The sequence below is a fragment of the Pleurodeles waltl genome, chromosome 8, assembly GCF_031143425.1.
Source record: "Pleurodeles waltl isolate 20211129_DDA chromosome 8, aPleWal1.hap1.20221129, whole genome shotgun sequence".
Taxonomy (NCBI): Eukaryota; Metazoa; Chordata; class Amphibia; order Caudata; family Salamandridae; genus Pleurodeles; species Pleurodeles waltl.
The window spans coordinates 1,423,401,565-1,423,421,748 of record NC_090447.1 but is presented as its reverse complement, the minus strand read 5'-3'; the positions used below and the strand labels follow the sequence as shown (position 1 = coordinate 1,423,421,748).

The window sequence follows — 20,184 nt, the reverse complement described above, 5'->3', positions numbered from 1 at the left end:
AGAACCAGAGTCTGATTTGTGGAGACAGGGGTCCTGGAGCCCTGGTCTCCCTATTTAGGACAGGAGGGGGGAGTACTTCCACCTCAGTGGGGTGGTCCCTAGTGTACTCTACCAAGAGCTCCTGGAGATGGACCTGGGTATGGTTGGAACCTGTTTTAATTTTCTTCAGCTTACGGAGAGTCCTTAGCTCTGCCATCCCTAGATGGAGGTAAGGGGTGAGGTTGAGTTACACCACCATCTCCTCTGTGCTGGTCATTATGTCTCTAAAAGTTGGGATTACTTTTTAAGAAACCAAAAATTACTTCTAGTAGTTAAATCCTAACTTTTACAAAACTTTTAAACTTCAAAAGAGATGCTAACAGGGACTTACACAAGGCTCTCGCAGGACTTTTAAAAATTTGGAAAAATAGTCAAAATTAAAAAAATCTATTTTCTAATGACAATTTTGGAATTTAGTTGTGTGATCACGTATTGGCTGAGTAGTCCAGTTAAGCATTTGTTGTACACACACACAAACACACACACACAAACACAGGCAATAAATGAGAACACACAGGCAATGACTTAACTCCAGGCCAATAGGTTTTTATATAGAAAAATATTATTTTCTTAATTTATTTTAGAACCACAAGATTCAAATTGCAGGTAAGTACATTAAATGTAAGGTACCTTGCATAGGTATAGTTAGAACTTTGAACCAAAACAGTAATGTCCACAGCTTTTCATGAAATGGCAGTAAGCCATTTTAAAAGTGGACACAGTGCAAAATTCAACAGTTCCTGGGGGAGGTAAGAACAGTTAGGTTAATGTGGTAAGTAACGCATTTACAAGTTCAGTCTCCGAGGCTCAGGCAACCCACCACTGGGGGTTCAAGTCAACCCCAAACACCCAGCAACACAGGGCAGGTCAGGTGCAGAAGTCAAAGAGGAGCTAAAACAACATGGGCGCCTATGAAGTCAGGGGGTGCTCCGGTTCCGGTCTGCAGGCAGGTAAGTACCCGCGTCCTCTGGTAGCAGACCAGGGTCTAGTAGAGCACTGGGGGGGGGGGGGGGGGGGGGACCCAAGTAGGCACACAAAACACACCCTCAGCGGCACAGGGGCAGCTGGGTGCAGTGGGCAAACAGGGCGTCGGGTTTTCAATAGGTTTCAACTGAGGGACCCGGGGGTCACTCGGACGTTGCAGGCAGGGCAGAGAAGGGATTCTCGGGCCAGCCACCGACTGGGCAAGGGTGAGGGGCTGCCTGCTGGGCACTGGTGGTCTGTTTCACAGAGGCCTGGGGGGCTGCGTGTGAAGTGCATCTCCAGGCGTCGGATAGCTTTGTCCCGGGCAGTCGCGGTAAGGGGGGGCCTTGGGATTCCCTCTGCAGGCGTAGTCGTGGGGGTGCTGGGAGGTAGCCCAGGGTGGACACGTCGTCCGAGTCGCCTGGGGATCCTCTCTGAATCGTTGGTTTCTCTGTACACGGGCCAGGGGTGTCAGGTGGAGAGTGGTGGGGACTCACGCTTCTGGAAATGGGGAGAGTCCCTTTAAAGATGGTTTCTTTTTTCTTTGGTTGGACAGGTCTGCTGTCCACAGGAGTTCTTGATCCTTTGCAGTTGCAGGGCAGTCCTCTGAATTGGCAGAGGTCGCTGGGCTCGCAGGATGCGTCGCTGGTGCAGGTTCTTTGAAGTTGGAGACAGGCCGGCAGGGCTGGGGGCCAAAGAAGTTGTCGTCTTCCTTCTTCTCTGCGGGGTTTTTCAGCTAGGCAGTCCTCCTTCTTTGTAGGTCATCAGGAATCTGATTTCCTGGGTTCAGGGTCGCCCCTAAATATTACATTTAGGGGTGTGTAAGGGCTAGAGGGCAGTAGCCAATGGCTACTGTCCCTGGGGATGGCTTCCTATTGGGTTAAATCCTCCAAAACAAGATGGAGGATTTTCCAAGGAGGGGGTCACTTCAGCTCTGGTCACCTTAGGGGTGGACCTGGCTGAGGGGGTGACTCCTCCTTGCTTTTCTCATTATCTCCCCGAACTTGCCGCCAAAAGTGGGGTGTGTCCCCGTGTGTGGGTGGGGGTGGGGTGGGGGGGAAACTTGTCTGGGAGTGGCAGGCTGGCAGAGACCCGTCAGCCTTACACTAGCAGTTTGGTTAACAAACAGAGGGTCTTTAAGATGCCCTCTGTGTTCATTTTTCAATAAACCCCACACTGGCATCAATGTGGGTTTTTTCTGCTGAGAAGTTTGATACCAAACTTCCCAGTAATCAGTGTAGCCATTATGGTGCTGTGGAGTTCGTAATGACAAACTCCCAGACCATATACTGAATATGGCTACCCTGCACTTACAAGGTCTAAGAATTGGCTTACACACTGTAGGGGCATAGTGCTCATGAAACTATGCCCTCAACTGTGGTTTAGTGCACCCTGCCTTAGGGCTGTAAGGCCTGCTAGAAGGGTGACTTACCTATGCCGCAGGCAGTGGGTTGTGGGCATGGCACCCTGAGGGGAGTGCCATGTCGACTTTGCCTTTTTCTCCTCACCAGCACACACAAGCTGCAAGGCAGTGTGCATGGGATGAGTGAGGGGTCCCCTAGGGTGGCATAATACATGCTGCAGCCCTTAGAGACCTTCCCTGGCCACAGGGCCCTTGGTACCAGGGGTACTTTTTACAAGGGACTTACCCGTGTGCCATGGCTGTGCCAATTGTGGAAACAAAGGTACAGTTTTAGAGAAAGAATACTGGTGCTGGGGCCTGGTTAGAAGGGTCCCTGCACACTTTCAATCAAAGTTGGCATCAACACGAGGCAAAAAGTGAGGGGGTAACCATGTCAACAGTGGCACTTTCCTACAGTATGATTTCCCTGATGCTCTGCCCACTGGAAATTCATGTCCCATTGCATAGCCCTCATATGCCATCTGGCATGTTTGACTAATAGGATGCAGGAAGCCAAAAGTCCCAACAGCCTCAGAGTCCGTCTCACCGAAACCCAGGATAGAGGCCAAAACATCGGTATCATAACCTGAATATCCTGGATTTGCTGGTCGGGAGGATTGGCCCGAAACTGCACTGTTTCCAGAACAGCTCAGATGAAAGGGAGCTTCTGAGAGGGAGTCAGGCATGTTTATCATGAACCGCAGCGAATGCAGGAGGTCTCCCATCCTTGACAGCCTGGGTGAGTGTCCTGTACACCCTCCGGGACCTGGGGCAGTACTTGTGCCACCATATCCCATAAAGTATGGGTAAAATGTCGCAATAGGCAAGCGGTGTTTACCGACCTCAATGCCAGGCTGGAGGAAGAAAACATCTTCTTTCTAAGTTGGTTCAGCTTCTTGGATTCCCTATCCGGGCGAGCGGAAGGGAAGGCACCACAGGCGGTGGAGGCTTGGACGACCAAGGTCTCCGGGGTGGGGTGTTGGGTGAGGAAACAAGGGTCGCTTGGAGCTGGTCGATGGTGGCGGCCGATTGATCTTTTCACAGGAGCTCCTGGCCTGGGTTTGGACCACGTCCCCAGAAGGACATCTATAAGGGCTTCATTGAAGGGTAACATCGGCTCTGATGTAGCAACCCCTGGCTGAAGCACCTCTGACAGGAGATCAGTCCTGACTGGCACCGTAGGCAAGTCTAGGTCCAAGAGCTCAGCTGCCCTATGCACCACCATTGCATAAGATGCCCCTCCTCCATAGCCACAGAAGGAGATGAGGGAATGCCAGCATCTGGAGAAGTATCCAGTCCACTGGCTTCCCCTAGCTCCTCATACCAGTCCTGCTTCAATTCATATTCTAAAGGGACCTCAGACCCCTCCCACTCCACACCTGTGCCCGGCTGTTCATAATAAGCTTCAGGCACAGATCTGGGCCTAGTCGGCACCGTCGAAGTCTGAATCGGCGTTGTATGACTTCGTTCCGGCTCATCAGGAATGAGGATGGGGCTACCGCCACCAGTGGGCACCAGTGGCGGAGGGAGCGTCTACGTCGGGCCCGGAACAGGAAGAGGCAGACTGAGAACCCGGCACTGGTCCCGATCCGCTATCGGATCCTGGGGTCCCCAATGGCGCAGAAGCCACTGAATCTGATGGGGCCCCTGCTGACCCTGCAGAGTCCGAAGGGTGACCCGCAGGGGCTGCCCGGTGAAAAACAAGACGCATGGCCTCGTAAAAATCCTTTATTTGAGCTGGGGTCGCTCCGACTACCGGAAAAGGGGAGGGCTAGGGGGTTAGACACAAAGTCCGTGCTCGGAATGTCGATGTTCCTGAGATGCCTTGTTGGCCGACAGGCATGGCGAATTCAAAGTCCGCTTGGACTTCTTTTTGTGCTTCTTCCCTGTGTGCCCCGAGGACCTTGAGTGGGACGAAGAGGACTTGGGCTCCTGGAGCGGTTCCGCAAACTCCCCCTTGAGCGGGACTGTGACCTCTGAGGAGTCGCACTGACTGAAGTCGACTGCCAGGCTACCATGAGGTTTAGGGATCGCTCCCTCAAACCTTTCGGAGCCATGGCCCGGAAGTCGGAGCACGACTGAGTCGTGGTCCCTGATGAGGCACAAGAGACATACCTCACGGGGATCCATTACAGACATCGCGTGTTGACAGATGCTGCATGGCTTGAACCCTTGTCTTCCTAGAGGACATCCTCGCACAGACAAAAGTTCTTCGATAAAATATCGAAAAAAAGCTTACCAAAAAAGGTGAAGGATAGCTCGATCCCGGACCTGCGCTTAACCGTCGCAGAAGGAAAAGAACGGACGTATGTGCGCCAAGGTGTTGTCTACATAGACGACCGTGATGTCACACACAGCTCCAACGATGCTGACGAAGCCACGCGGAGCCAGATGACGCACGCGGAACCGAACAACGCCATCCGACGGCGCGCGCGCAGGGTATTGCTCGGCAAAAAGATTACGGATTTGAAGCGGACGCCAGGGAATTCAAAGGTAAGGAATCTACAGCTAGAAGTCTCTATCAGATTTACATGGAAGACCACCATGTTTTCAAAAACCATCTTGTAGTGATGACCACATCCAATTCTTGACACGTTATCCAAACGTTGACTATCATTAAAAAAGAAACTCATTCTAAGAAATTCACCAGATCCAGTTTTAAAAATGTATACACACACACAGAACAGCGTTTCCTATATGTATTTTATTAGTTTATCATTTTTGTGGTTGTCTATGAATCACCTGACACAGCCAGCGCCAAATTCATGTAATAAGCATCTACAAACTTTGGACCAATACTCCGTTCATGGGCTACATGCGAGATTAATTTTCTTGACCAATAATTATGAATGTCTTTTCTCAAAAACAATATTGATGCATCTACTCAGTTCCCTGTGTGCTATTAGATCAAAAGGTCTCTGTTCATGGAGTGCTTCTTATCATGGAATAGTGGCTTAGGATCTTGAAGGGATAGCTCATGTATGTTGCTCATATGTCTGTGCCAGAGGTTCCATCTCAGAATGTGGTGAATCACCCTGAGCTCTCAATAATAGTATAAGGGCATCAAAGGTGAAGGATCCCTTCATATTGCGCAAGTTACCAGAGAAGACCTCTTTGTCAAAGCTAACAATGTTGAGCAGGAGGGATGACTGGACTTTGGCTCTGGGGGACTCGAGTTATTGGAGCGGTTCCCATAAGGTTTAAGGTGGAAACATAAACTCTGTTCCTTAGCCACACTCACTCCAGACTTCGTAGTTTATGAATAAAGGTAAATTACACAGCTATGTCATCAGGAATCATTGTTCCATACTCCTCCAGCACTGTACAGCCGTATTGGACACTGGAGCAGCCTTCAGCAATGAAATATTGGACACTGGAGCAGCCTTCAGCAATGAAACGATTAATGTCCAATTCTAATTTAGGAAGTCTGCTGTGTATTACATCTCATTTGCAGGGGTGCACGGAATTGGTGGAGTTTCATTCCACGGAATTACATTAAAATTCTGCAGAATTTAACCAAGGGGCAGAGTGGGCACCACAATGTGCAGTGCACAACCCTCAGTGCCCTTACATAAGTATGTAAGGGCATGGAGGTGGATATACAGTGCATAACAGCAGTGCATACCCCTTTGCACCCCCTACATACTTATATAGGGACACCGAGGGGTATGCAGTGCACTACAGTGGAGTCCATACCCCTCGGTGTCCTTACACAAGCATGTATGGGCACCCAGAGGTATCCACTCCAGTTCAAGGGCACCAAGAGGTATCCACTCCAGTGCATACCCCTTGGTGCCCTTATATACTTATGCAAGGGAACCAAGGGGTATGCACTGCACTAAAGTTGTTTCAACAGAGAAAGAAAAAGGAGCAGTCCCTCTATGTTCAAAAATCACTGCATATTACACTTTAATTTGCAGTGGTGATTAAAGAGAGGGGCTGCTACCTCTTCCAGCCCTGTTTAAAAACAATCAGTGCTGGTTTAATTTGACCGGCAGAATGTTAAAAATTGGGTTGCCGGTTGACTGGGGTGTGAGCCCTGGTCAAGCAGCAACCACAATTCTTCTCAGTTTAAGGCACAAGTAAACCCAAAGTTAACCTGTGCTCACCATCTGGTAGCCTGGCACAGAGCTGCCTGGCTTAATTTGAAAGCAATGTGTAAAGTATGTATACAACACTTCAAACAGAAACGGATCACATACCAGGTTAGAAAAACAGATTAAGAGTTAAAAAATAAAACAAGACCAAAGCATCAAAAATTCAATCAGAAGACCTTGAGCTATGGACTTTTAAAACAGTGCTTAGAAGCAAGAAGCACCAACCGGGAATATCTGGTTATGATGGACCAGGACAAAGTCAAAGGTTCAGGCTGAGCGTGATAGAGCTCGGGGAGGCTACAGGGACCCAAGTTAGGCCTGCTGAACCAAAGTACCTTAAATCCTGGGTGCGGAGCACTGCATGGCTCTGAAACACAGATGCGTTGTGCAGCCGAGGTGATGCATTGGTTCTGGGATGCAGTGAGGCTACGTGGGAGGTCCTGTTGTGTCGTTGATGGCACTTACAATGCGAAGGCCAGTGTCAGGGATATGTCACAGCTCAGACCATGCTTCAGTTCGGATGAGCACCGAGACGGAGTTAGAGCTGTAGCGTCATCGATGAGGCTGCTGTCTAGGCATACAAGAAGTTTGCGTCAGGGAAAGCGTTGTGTAGTAGTGGTCCGAAGGCGATGCCTCAGTCCCAAGGTGCAGCAATGCGAGTCTGTGGTGTTGGTTCTGTCATACACAGCAGTGGTGATGCAACGGTTCTGCTCTTGCAGCAGAGAATGCATTGGTTCCGATGGAGCCAACACCTAAGGCCCACTTCCAAGGGTGCAGGACTGGGTTGAAACCCCTTGGCAGGGTGGACTGACAGTTGGCAGAGTCCAGGTGCAGGAGCAAGGCGGTGGGAAGTCTTGTTTGTCCCAGATACTTAAGATCAGGCGGCCAGCTAATTAGTCCTCGAGTCACTCCCGGTTCTGTGTTGGAGAGATACAGGTCCAGTCCTTCTCAGCCAGGCAAGAGGGCAGCAGGTCAGCACAGAAAAGTTCAGCAGAGTAGCAGTCCAGCAAAGTGGCAGTTCTTCATCAGCACGGCAACCCTTCTGCCTGGCACAGTATCCACAGGTCCAGATGTGTACTGAGGTTGTGGTGTCAGACGTACAGTACCTTTACCGAGTTGAGCCTTTGAAGTGGGGGAGACTTGCAGGACATGCCCTTTGAAGTTCACAGAGCCCCTGCCCTTGCTCCTGACTCACCACAGGAGGTTATGCAACCCTTTGTTGGTGGACAGGACACAGCATATTCAGGTGTAAGGCTGTGCCCAGCTCAACCCTCCCATCCTGCCCAGGATGTCCCATCAGGTCACACCTAAGCTTCCATTGTGTGTGGCTGTCTAGGAGGAATACACAAAGCCCAGCTGTCACCCCACTCCAGACATGCAAAAAGAGACAGGCAGTATTTATCAAATGGCTAAAATAAGAAAAAAGGCCAACTTTCTAATCGCAGCTTTTTCAGAACTGCAATTTAAAATCCTGCTTCACCATAAGCTGTGATTTTAAATTGCGATTCCAGAAACACCAAACTTGGAAAATCTCTCTCTTCCCAACTGGAACTTGTACTGATAAAAAGTTATAAGGCAACTCCAATGTTACAATATGGAAGAGGCAGGCCTTCACTATCAGGACATAAAACTTAAAAGTACATGCCCAACCTTTTAAAAACGCAGAACTTTGTCCTTGGGGCTATCTAGGGCCTATCTTAGGGGTCATGTACATGTATTAAAAGGGAAGGTTCGGGACAGGAAAAAGGTTTACTTTGCCAGGTCAACGTTACAGTTCAAAACTGCACACCCAGGCTCTGCAGTGCCAGGCCTGGGACATGTGTAAAGGGCTACTTACGTGGGTGGCACAATCAGTGCTGCAGGCCCACCAATAGCATTTAATTTACAGACCACGGGCACAGCTAGTGCACTTTAGGGGGGGGACTTATAAGTACATTAAATATGCCAACTGGGTAGATGTCAACGCGACCATGTTTTAGGGATAAAGCACAAACCTTTTAGCACTGGTCAGAAGTGGTAAGGTGTGCAGACTCGTAAGGCCAGCAAAAACAGGAGGTCTGAGGGCAGAAAGTTAGGGGAAACTACGCCAAGGATGCCAGGTTTAACAAGCAGAATTACTAAATTTGGGGGAAATTTAAAATTCCCCCTATCCCAGACTCATTTCTTGTGTTCTTGTGCACAAGGAAAGCCTTTAAAGCCAACGTTATTAGATATTTTAAATTCACTCTGAACGGATTTTTAAAGAAAAAACTAAAACAATACTTTTAGATAGGCTTTTGTTTTCATTTAAAAAAAATAATAATAATTTGTTTGGGAAAAGGTATTCCAAGTTACAATACATAAACACAGGTATCTTATGTTTATAAACATAAGTATAACAATTAAGTTTCTAAGATTCCATAATAAAGAATTAGTGATGCTTTTATGTTTTGCTCTTTATCTTTTTTTTTTTTAAACTCATCAAGGCAAAGCAAAACTCTTTAACCTAACCGCCATCCAGGAATTTCAAAAGGTCTCTGATATGGGTGACTGCTGTATTAGTTTCAAACTGGTAAGAAAGTGAGAGAAAAAGATAACTGAGAAGGCAGAACTCTACAAACAATTGGCTGCAAACATTTGACTTCCTTTTCAGAGACAAAAGGATGCAATAACAGTATTTGAAAAGGAATAAAGCGGAAGCAATGAAAGAATTAAAAACTACACTTTAAAGGTGCCTTTCAAGTGTATGCTTAGCATACAAGGAGGACTAACATGGTCAGAGCCACAGGGCGTTAAGTGATGTCACTGTTCAATTTCTAATGAATGGATACCATTCCACCTCAGTCTTCAACTAAAGGAGATTGTGTCCAATTTCTAAATAGTGGTAGAGTTACATTGCCCATCGATTTGGACCCAGAGTAAACAGAGTGGAGGAATTTGTATTATTATTTTTATTAAATTCAACAACAACCTGCACAAATAGTAGTGTACCTGAGCTTGAAGATGTACTGGAAGTGGTCCCTGAAGACTGTGACTGCTCCATGGCAGGACTCGTAGAGACGCTGTTACTCGTATTTGTACCTTCATCCGCTGTTTTCTTAAAGAAACTGTGCTGCAAAGCATAATAAGGTTGGATTCTGGTTTTTGGGTCATAGTCCAGCATTCTCAAAATTAGGTCTTTGAACTTTAAGTAGTCTGCAACAGTGTGACCCGATTCTCCAGAACGTCGACCGCCTGGCCCGCCAGTTTCCACTCCAAGAATTGTATGAAGTTTCCGAGTTCCAGCTGGTTTGTACTCCTGCATTGAGATTAAATCCATGTTTTACTTACAGTCAAGTCACACTTTAAATCATACTTTATTTACAGGGGCGCAGATTTTAAAGTTACTGGTTCTATTCATTAGCCATTCTTTTTTTCTTTAAGATACATACTACTTCTTAACTAATATAACATACACCGAGGTGTGCACATCAAGGCCCCCTCTTGACAATTGCATTTTATAACGTGACTGAAGCAGAGATCAAAGCTAAAACCATAACAGTCACAGAATTGAACTCCAAAATGTAACTAAACAAGAAGAAATAAGCAAGAGGTAGCCACATTGCAATTGCAGCTCAACTTCATGGATGATTACAACTGTAACTGTGTATCAATACTACTGTGTTGCCAAATATCTGGCTGCATGGGTATTATTCAAAATGTAGATGTTTAAGTGATAATAAAGTGGACGGCCATAAGCAACAAGCTCTTTAACAATGTTTTCTTTGTTAACTGTTGAAGACAGTTGAGGATGCATCAACGTACGTGCTCTGTAAATTCAAGCCAATAAATGAACACTGTTTAGCAACCTAGCATTCTTAAGTCCGACTTGTAGAAATTGGTGATGGGGTATGAACTGTTCTATTTGAACTACCATTCATCACAGTATCATAACTTGTAAGGGGAAATTCAGTAAGGATAGAGCAACAATAGTCACAAAAAGGCCAATTTGCCGGATCTCTATCAATGAAGTTCATTTTCATGCCCAAACCCACACTTTCTTCTTTGGAGATCTATTAATTGTATGCCTGTGATACCGGCGGCCTGTTGTCTCTGATCTGATGTACACCTTAATTACTTTCGGTAGCACTTTTTCTGGTAGAGACTCACTGCTGATTCCTCACTTTGGAATATTACGCTGCCGCTAGACTGGATCTGGCAAATCTTGAGCAGTATCTCTGTGCGCTGGCAGCTGGCATCAATGTACTCTATGTTGACAGCAATGTGTGCGGTGTCTGTATAAGCACCACCCCAGAGCACTGCCATCAGCTTCTTTCCTGACTATTTCTGTGCCAAAAATGCAGAACCATGTTACACCAACTGTTTGACCAGTGTACCGAATCTAACAGGATGTTATGGTGAAGAGCCCATTGCACAGAACAGAGAAGACTGGAGGGTCAGTGAGGAATCTGCGGTTAGATAGAGTCTACCAGAAAAGGTTTCTAACTTGTTATTTTGATAGAGACATCTAAACGCAGATTCCTCACCTTAGAGTAGATATCCAAGCAATACCCACTTAGAGGTGGATCTGTGAGCTGGCTTCAACCAGAAAACCCTGGAGTACTGCACAGGCAAAATGCACATCTCAATGGACCTGCCTGTCCAAGCATTAGTGCTTTTTGAATATGTCGAGGGACACCCACGTAGAGCTTGGTAGATTTCCATGACAGGTACAACCATGTGCCAACGCAGTAGTCGCTATGGTCTTAAACATGGTGGAATGGGCCCTCAGGCCTTCAGGAGGCTGCTTCCTAACCAATGAATAAGCAGATCTTAATGCAGAGTACAATCTATCGAGGAATGATCCGCTTCTTCCCAGCCCTGTCACTTTTCCCTTCAGTGAAGAGCTGATTATCTACGCGAAGGTTTAGAGCGATCGATGTAGAACAAAAGAGCTCTCTTTGGGTTCAGACAAAAGAGTCTTTCCTCCTTAGAGACGAGAGGGCACGGAAGAAGTAGCCAAAGTCATGGTCTGGCCAACATGAAGCTGAAGGACCACTTTTGGAAGAAAACAGGCACGTGTACTAAGAAGTAGTTTGTCAGGGAAAAGAGATGGCTTAAGGAGAGTGAACCGAGAGAGCTATAAGCTCAATGACCCTTCTGACTGATGTAATGGCCACCAGAAAGACAGTTTTGAAGGTTTAGAGCCACAGACAAAATCTGTGTAGGGACTTGAAGGGGGAGCACATAAGAAATGTGAGGACCACATTAAGGTCTCTTGGGGCACCACAAAAGTGGTAGAAGTGAACAAGTGCTGCAAACCTTTCAGTCACAACAGATGACTTGAACAGGGAGGGTTGATCCAGCAGGTGCTGGAAAGCCGACATGGCTGACAAGTAACCCTTAATAGTGCCCTACTTCTTGGCATGGTTACCCCCATTTTCTGCCTGTTGTCAGTATGTTTAGACTGTCTTTACTGGGTCCCTGCAAGCCAGGACCCCAGTAACTTTGCTCTCTCCTCTAAATTGTACCTTTTTCTTCCCACAATTGTCATAGTGGTCCCCCCCCCCCCCCCATGAAAGTCCCTACTATATGGTACCTAGGTACCCAGGGCATTGGGGTACCAGGCGACCCTATGGGCTGCAGCAGTTATTCTCCCACCCGTAGGGGGCCCATGCAAAGGATTCGGCAGGCCTGCCAGAGCAGTCTGAGTGAACCAGGTGCACGCACCAGTGTTCACTACAGGTCACTGCACCAAGTCACTATAAGTCACCCCTATGGTAGGCCCTCTCAGCCCAGAGGGGAGGGTGTAGGTACCTGTGTGTGCGGGAATCCCTGCACTAGCAGAGGTGACCCCACAAACTCCAGCCCCATTTTACTGGACTTTGTGAGTGCAGGGACGCCATTTTATGTGTACTGGACATAGGTTACTACCTATGTCCAGCTACATAATGGTAACTCCGAACCTGGGCAGGTTTGGTATCAAACATTTCAGAATCCTACCCCAATATTGTTGTAAGTATTGTAATTATGATCCCATGCACTCCGGTGGCTCCTTTGAGGACCCCCCAGCATTGCTACCTCCAGTCTTACAGGGTTCGTCCGGGCAGCCCGCTGCTGCCACCCCCTCAGGCAGGTTTCTGTCCTCCTGCTGCTTGTGACGCTCAAGCCCAGGACAGCAGAACAAAGGATTTTCTTTGGGAGAGGGGTGCTACACCTTCTCCTTTTGGAAATAGGTGTTACAGGCTTGGGAGGGGTAGCCTTCCCAGGCCACTGGCAATGCTTTGTAGAGCACATTTGGTGCCCTCCTTACATAAACTAGTCTACACTGTTTCAGGGACCCGTCCCTGCTCTGGCACAAAACTGGACAATGGAAAGGGGACTGATGACTCCCCTGTCCATCACCACCCCAGGGGTGGTGCTCAGAGCTCCTCCAGAGGGTCCCTGGGTTATGCCAGCTTGATTTCAAGGTGGGCATGGAACTTTGGGGGCATCTGAGTGGCCAGGCCTGGCAGGTGATGTCAGAGCCCCCTCTTGATAGGTGCTTACCTGGTTAGGTGATTAGTTCCCCTTTCACAGCTATTTAGGGTCTTCCTCTGGGGTGGGTCCTCAGATTCGTCTGCCAAGACTCCAGCAAGACTCTTCAGCAACCTCTGCTTCAACTTCTGGCCTCCGGAACCGCGACTGGACCCTCCAGGAACCTACAAACTGCAGATCCACGAGGACTACCCTTCTGCAACATTGTATCCAGACTTCCTGCCAGCTGTGCAACATTTACCCAGCCGTGCATCCTCAGAAGACTGTAACTCTTCCGCCTGCACAAGAAGAAGGAATCTCCTTTGGGATTAAGGCATCACTCCCCTGTAACTACAGATACCTGGCAGCAAAGACAACCTGTTGTAGGATCTCCCCTCATCCTGAGTGGCGTGGATCCTGTATCACAGTCTCCCTTGGTCCTCTCTGCCAGCTGTTGCCCTTTGGTGGTGGTAAGTCCTTCCCACTCCACGCAAGACAGCAACCCTGTGCACTGCATCCATTGCAGTTGCCAAGGCTTGTTTGCTTCCCCTCCAAGGGGAACTTCAGGCGACGTGTAGCTCCCGCCCCTGGCATTCCCTCCTGCAACTCCTGGGCCTCTGCGTGGTCCTCCGGCGATGTGGGAACATCTTCTGTGGGGCTGTGTGGGCTGCTTCAGCGACTTGTGTCCCTGTCCTGTGGGACACTTGTGTGTGCTGCCTCTGCTCCTGTGGGCCTTCCGTGACACGGAGGGTCGCCTGTGAATCCCCCTCCTGGGAAGATCTCTCCTGGGCTTTGCTGGTCCCCGACAGCACCTCTTTTCCTCCAACCATGAATTTTCCTTTGCCAAGGCTTGTTGGTGGAATTCCTGCACCGACACCCAATTGCAATTGTCCTAGCGTGGGAGTCCATCTGCATCCATCAGGAACTCTTCTCCGGCTTCTGGGTTGCAGTGCTGACCTGATCTTCACCATCAACCAACTCCTGCATCTTCATTGTGGTGGGTAGGGGTTCCTGCCTCCACTGGACTCTGTTGTGCCTTCTGGACTTGGTCCCCTCTATCCACAGGTCTTCTTTCTTCAGGAATCCACCGCTGGCTTTCTTGCAGCCTTCTCTGGGTGCCTTCTTTTCCTCCTTCTGGGTGGTTTGGGGAAAATCCAGTGCTTTACTCCTGCATTCCTGGTCACTGGGCGCACAGTGTTACTTAACTTTGTGGTTTTCTAATACCCCCTGATCCCCTCCACACATCTTACTTACCTAGGTGGAGGTGCCTTATACGCATTCCATTTTTTAGTATATGGTTTGTGGTCCCCCTGGGGTCACTATTGGTTATTACTGTTTGCCATGTTTTCTAATCTTTTCTATGCCTAATTCTGATTGCTAGTGTATATACTTAGTGGAATACTTAACTCCTAAGGGTGGGTCACTTGTCTAGTATTTTGTGGTGCCAAAAATAAAGAACCTTTTTTCTGTACAACTGAGTGTTTTCTTTCATGTGTTTAAGTGCTGTTTGACTACAGTGGTATTGCATGAGCTTTGCATGTCTCCTAGATAAGCCTTGGCTACTCATCCACAGCTCCCTCTAGAGAGCCTGGATTCTAGACACTGCCTACACATTACTAAGAGGGGATCCCTGGACCTGGTATAAGGTGTAAGTACCATAGGTACCCACCACACATCAGCCCAGCTTCCTACAATCACCTTAAAGAAAACAGTATACACACACACACACAAATAGGGCACCCACATAAGTGTCTATAATCTCTCACAATCAGGTACCAGCAGCTAGTGCACTGCTTGAAACAAGTATGGCCTACAGTCATATGTCACTAGCACTCTGGAGACAAATTGCACATTAAAAAATGTATTCCATTTTACAGGTGAAAAAACAGCATGTTGCCATAAAACAGTAACATGTTCTCGTCTATCAAAAACCTTTGTCCAACCAATGTTACAAATGAACCAGTCCAATAGAGGGTCCAAGAGAAGACAGACAATGCTAAAAGTAGTGCTGAGATTTCACTGAATGAAAACACAACAGTCAAGAGCAACTCTGTAATGAATTTGCACAATATCTTTTTTATGCTGTGCCTTGGCTGGGAGTAGATGTCAAAGGGGGCCATCTAATGCTCCGCACCTCACCAACTCAGTATTCATAATGGTTCACGCTATATACATTTCGGGGGGTGACTGGTGTGTCAATAACATGGAGGCAATTATGTATAGGTGTGATTTTAAAAAGGAGAACTACAATGTTTAAAGTGCTACATATGTCAGGAGCTGCTAAGTGGGATCATATTCAGTGAAAGACCTTCAGCCAAACATGGTATTTTAGTGCACAGTTTGCTTCATTTTGGGACATGTAGTTTCGTTATAAACATGTAAAGCGTTTTTGCTAAAAAGGCAGGACTGGCTGAACATGTCATGTTATCTTATCTAGGTGCCAACTGCCACCTAGATAAGATAACATGAATTTAAAGGCAAGGTTAAACACTTGCTCTCTAAAGCCCCACACATTTTAGTGCCTCTGCTTACAATATACGTGTTTGATATATGGTATTTATTATAATACTACTCTTTTAAAGCACCTCTATACCTCACAGTATATTTGTTGAAATGTTTGGCTTGCTTCTTATGTATATATTTATTTTGATGCTATGAAGAGAACAACTGAATATCAGTTATGTCTGTTATTGGTGATGGGGTGTACTTGTATCCCACAATGTCTTTGGTGGCGGGGGGTGGTTGGGGGGGGGGGGGTGGGGGAGGCTTTATGGAGGGTTGAGCATGAAAATAATTTGTTCGAAGACCACTGCACTAGGATCTTTCATAGCACTTGCCAGATAATCTTCTTGAGATGGGAGTATGTTGTAAGAATCTTGGTGATTGTGAAAAAAGAACACAAGTAATTTCCACTTGGAAAGAAATGCTCATTCAAGAGCTATGTCCCCAGATATGATGCAATGAAGTTTTTATCTTAAGAAAACACTAAAAGGTAGTGATTCAATTAAAAAAAAAAATGTGTTGAAGCCAAACATAAAATATTTCTTTATAAAGGTATTGATCACCGAAGTGAAACAAAATCTGTTTTTAACATCTGTTTGCGATACACGTTTCATGAAAAACATAGCATACCCGTTTTCCATCTTTGGTCTTCTTTAAGCTCCAAGTGCTATCTGGTGACTTCTCAAAGAATTTTCTTGCTTTGGGTGCTTGGTCAAGAATGTGAGTAGTTGGTACACCCAAAACCTCAACTATTTTGTTCATCTGATCCACCTGTTTGAAAAGGTACATATTTTTTAGTGTACTTACAATGTCTCCCAATTTGACGAATTAATGTCAAAAGAAACAAACCAAAGCACTTGTTAGATACAAAATACACTGTAAATAATGTAATATAGCAGATTAAGACAAATTACAAAAAAAGGCTTGGTTAAAATATGCAACCATTACCAATCAATTCCAAACAACATTAAACTATAGCACATTTACATGCTGTGTGTTTTCTCCTGCAACCTTCTGCTGTGTTTCGAATAGCACCACTTTTTTTTCCTTTTCAAAATCAATAGCTTCTCGTTTCAGATGTGCATCAATGACTCCTGTTAACATTTACTGAAAGTAATAAAGCGCCTATCTTTACAGATTTTGAATTTTTATTTCAGTATCACAATATGGATTTCAGTGTTTGTGATCACGTAATGTAGTTTGAGCATTAAGAGTGTGCACTCTGGTAGGTCAGAGAGGTGCTTAGGAATCGACAACACAAGCTGCAAATGTATGGTTACAAATAAGTCTCATTCCAATTGCAACACATTTAAGACTCACCTGCTTTGCACAGACTAAATTAGTAACCTCTAGTTTCCCTTAAGCGGTTGTCAGCATGAAGTAGAGCTCACCCTTCTTTTGAGTGGAATGTGGGAACAGTGTTCCTTCAAGGATTTCTTTAACTTAGAAATGGCCTTAGCTTGATGTGGTTGTGCCTAAAGCAGCTATGTTTGTGGACTGGTTTTGTACAGTCAGCATAACCCATAAGAGCCCTTGCTGATGCTCTATGAATGCACAAATGCATTTGTTCAAAAGGTGGGCAACAAACCTTATAAGCACTATATTTAGATCTTGCTAAAAACGTTTGGGGTGGAAAGACTTCAAGACCTTCCATGAAGACTGGAATGATTGGATGTAAACAGGGGCATGTGGACCCGTTTCTGTATCAGCCACAATAGCTGTCAGACTTGTGCTGATGTGCAGTCTAACTAAAATGTTTTCAACCTCTCAAGGTTATTTTGATATCCTACACAAAAGCACTGAAGGAATCAGTACTTGAGAAAAGTGGTTCCATTTAGACACAAAGCAGGCACTTATGGTAAAATGTAGGGCATCCTTAAGATATCAGGTGCCAAAAGTCTTGGTTTGCTTGTCGTGTAGGTTCTCATTATCCTAATGAGACTACAGGATTCGGGCGACAGAATCACCTGTACTGCGGGGGACTCAGTCTGACCCCGCACCATGTGGCGCCTGTCAGCCCAATCCGGGTTTTTCCGGCTAACTAGCAGTGCCACATCTCCACCAAAGAGCAGGGATGATTGGGGCAACTGGGCACATGACGTAAATGACTCCTCAGGGGAATCGCGGTCACTCAGATCCTCTCAGTTAAATTAGTCTCACATACACAGGTACAAATCAGAGGCAGAGTATAGTTCAATAAGGTTTTATTGAAGTAACTGCATCTTAGATAATAAGGCATGTATGGCAATAACCAGGACAGTGAAGCACATTAAGATTACAATTCTGACAAGGAGAGTATAACACAAGACTAACTCTACCCTATTGTCACTAGAGTTTATCAGGATAGTTCCTACCTAAGCTATGTTAGAACACAGCATGTTAGGCTCTGGTTCTGCCTTTCAGGTTCCCCCTGGGAAGACATCATCCCTCATACCTGAGCAAGAGGCCTGTAGTCTACATAAGCAGCTGTAGCAAAGCAATCAGCATACGGTCGTGGTCATCTGGCTGGAATCTCCCCATAAACTACATGGGTCAAAGTAGTGTTTTTATAATAAAACAGCTGATATTCCAAGAAAGGATCCCCACGTAAGACTGTGTATGTTTCTGTGAACATTGGAGACAAAGCGTACCACTTCTGCCGGCAACCTATCTTACTGCAGGCATGAGAAAAGCAAGAGTGAAAGAAACATTTTGTTTAAGAATGTAGTACTGACCTAGGCGGAGAACAGCTAGATAGAGAAAATAAAACAAGACCACAAATGTGGCTACTGTTAAAATAATATAATGAAGCTAAAATAAAACACAACTAGGTTAAAGTGCACAGCGGCAGGCCTAGGTTGCTAAAATGATGTATATAAAACAATAGCTAAAATGGCTACACAACACCCTCCCCGTGCCGGTTCAAAGGTGGACCAAAGCCTAATTTAATATATAAAAGCTACTAAAATTCATCCTAAGGCATATATATGTGAATGTCAATATTGACAAGCTAAAAGACACCTGAGCATGTATTAAAAGGAAAATTTAAAATGTTAATTGAAGTGTCAAGAAGAGCTGAATGGAGTCATTTTTAAAGTCGCCAATTGAATCTGAAATAACTGAAGACAGGAAATCTTCCGCTTCAGCAGGTGGTAAAGTAGGAAGTTCATTGCAAAGGAAAACCAAGGAGCATTCGTGTTCCAAAGCCTGTGGAATGCAAAACTTTGGCACTCGTTGGACTAAGCAAATTGCAGTGAGGTGGTAACTAGCTGAACAGATTGAGTAACAGGTGGAGAGAAAAGGCAAACTAAGATGGACAAATCCAGGATTGAGTAATAGGAATAAATTAGAATAGGAGACCAGTGCATCTTGTGAACCACATACAGAAGAATGTAAACTAAGAAATTGTCTGATGACTATCTGAACAGCATGAAACAGATGCAGAAGGTGGATCTATGGCGATGAAGGAATGGTTTCTTACCTGTAACTCCAGACCTCTCGTAGGGGTATTTCCATGATAGTCATAAGCACTGAATAGTTCCGCGCGCCTGCGGGGACCCCGGAGCACTGGTGTGAAGTATATTCTTAAGTGCAAATACCAACCCTTTGAAAAAAGGTTTGTCAAAAAACACTTAAGAATAACACTGTGCAGCCTATGTGAACAGCTACATAGGCCAAATTGTTAAAAGAAAAAACAGTTATAGTGTAAATTCACGTTTAAACATCTATTTATTTTATAAATATATTAACAAATACATTCTCATATTTTATTTACACCTCTCATGAGAATAAAACAATGCAGGGCAGTGTAGCCCATAGGCTGCCATTATACAGAATGAAAATAGAGCTGTGCCTTTAAGAAAGTAAAGTCTTCCTGTTTCCCATCATGCACAGCAAAAGGCAGTTGCCTCAGTTCTTTTTTGGAGGCTTGTAACCTGACCTGAAGAAACAAAACATTTGTTGGAGTACCAACCTCGATAATATTCATGTTCTATGTCAACTCCACCGGGGAGGAGGGAGGGTTGCATATGACTATCATGGAAATACCCCTACAAGAGAACTGGAGTTACAGGTAAGAAACCATTCCTTCTCTCGTAGGGGATTTCCATGTATAGTCATAAGCACTGAATAGACTAGCAAGCCCATCCCCATAACCGCGGTGGAGTAGACAGAAGAATACTGAGAAAACATGAATCATGCAAATAAATTCTTGAGCAAGGCCTGTCCAACCTGCGCATCTGCCCTAGCGTCTGTGTCAAGGCAGTAATGCTTAGTAAAGGTATGGACCGACTTCCAAGTGACAGCCTTGCATATTTCTGCCAAAGGGACATTTCTCATCAAGGCTGCAGTAGCTGCCTTCCCTCTAGTAGAGTGGGCTTTTGGCCTACCACCAAGGGATTTATTTGCTAACTGATAACATAACATTATACATGAAACAATCCACCTGGATAAAGATTGTTTAGACGTGCCCAACCCTGTTCTAACTGGGCCATAGTTGATAAAAAGCTGTTGTGATTTCCGTAAGCTTTTTGTCCTGTCCAAGTAAAATTTCAAGACTCTCTTTACATCCAGAGTGCAGAGTTCTCTCAGCAGGAGTAGTTGGATTTTGAAAGAAAGTCGGTAATGAAATTGTTTGGTTCACATTGAAGTCGGAGACTACCGTAGGTAAAAATTTTGGATGAGTTCTCATTACCACTTTCGCAGAATGAAAAACCGTGTAGGGTTCTT

The 20,184-nt window shown here is 45.8% G+C and overlaps 1 protein-coding gene across 2 annotated transcripts in view; it reads right to left on the bottom strand.

Moving 5' to 3' along the window:
- Window positions 1-20,184, bottom strand: part of DYRK1A (dual specificity tyrosine phosphorylation regulated kinase 1A) — a 633,571-nt gene that overhangs the window by 128,097 nt on the left and 485,290 nt on the right. For both annotated transcript variants that reach the window (XM_069202549.1, XM_069202550.1), the window contains exons 10-11: window positions 16,108-16,248; window positions 9,472-9,778 (exon numbers count right to left, since the gene is read on the bottom strand). In XM_069202549.1, coding sequence (XP_069058650.1) covers window positions 9,472-9,778; window positions 16,108-16,248 — 448 coding nt within the window. The remainder of the gene's footprint in view (window positions 1-9,471; window positions 9,779-16,107; window positions 16,249-20,184) is intronic.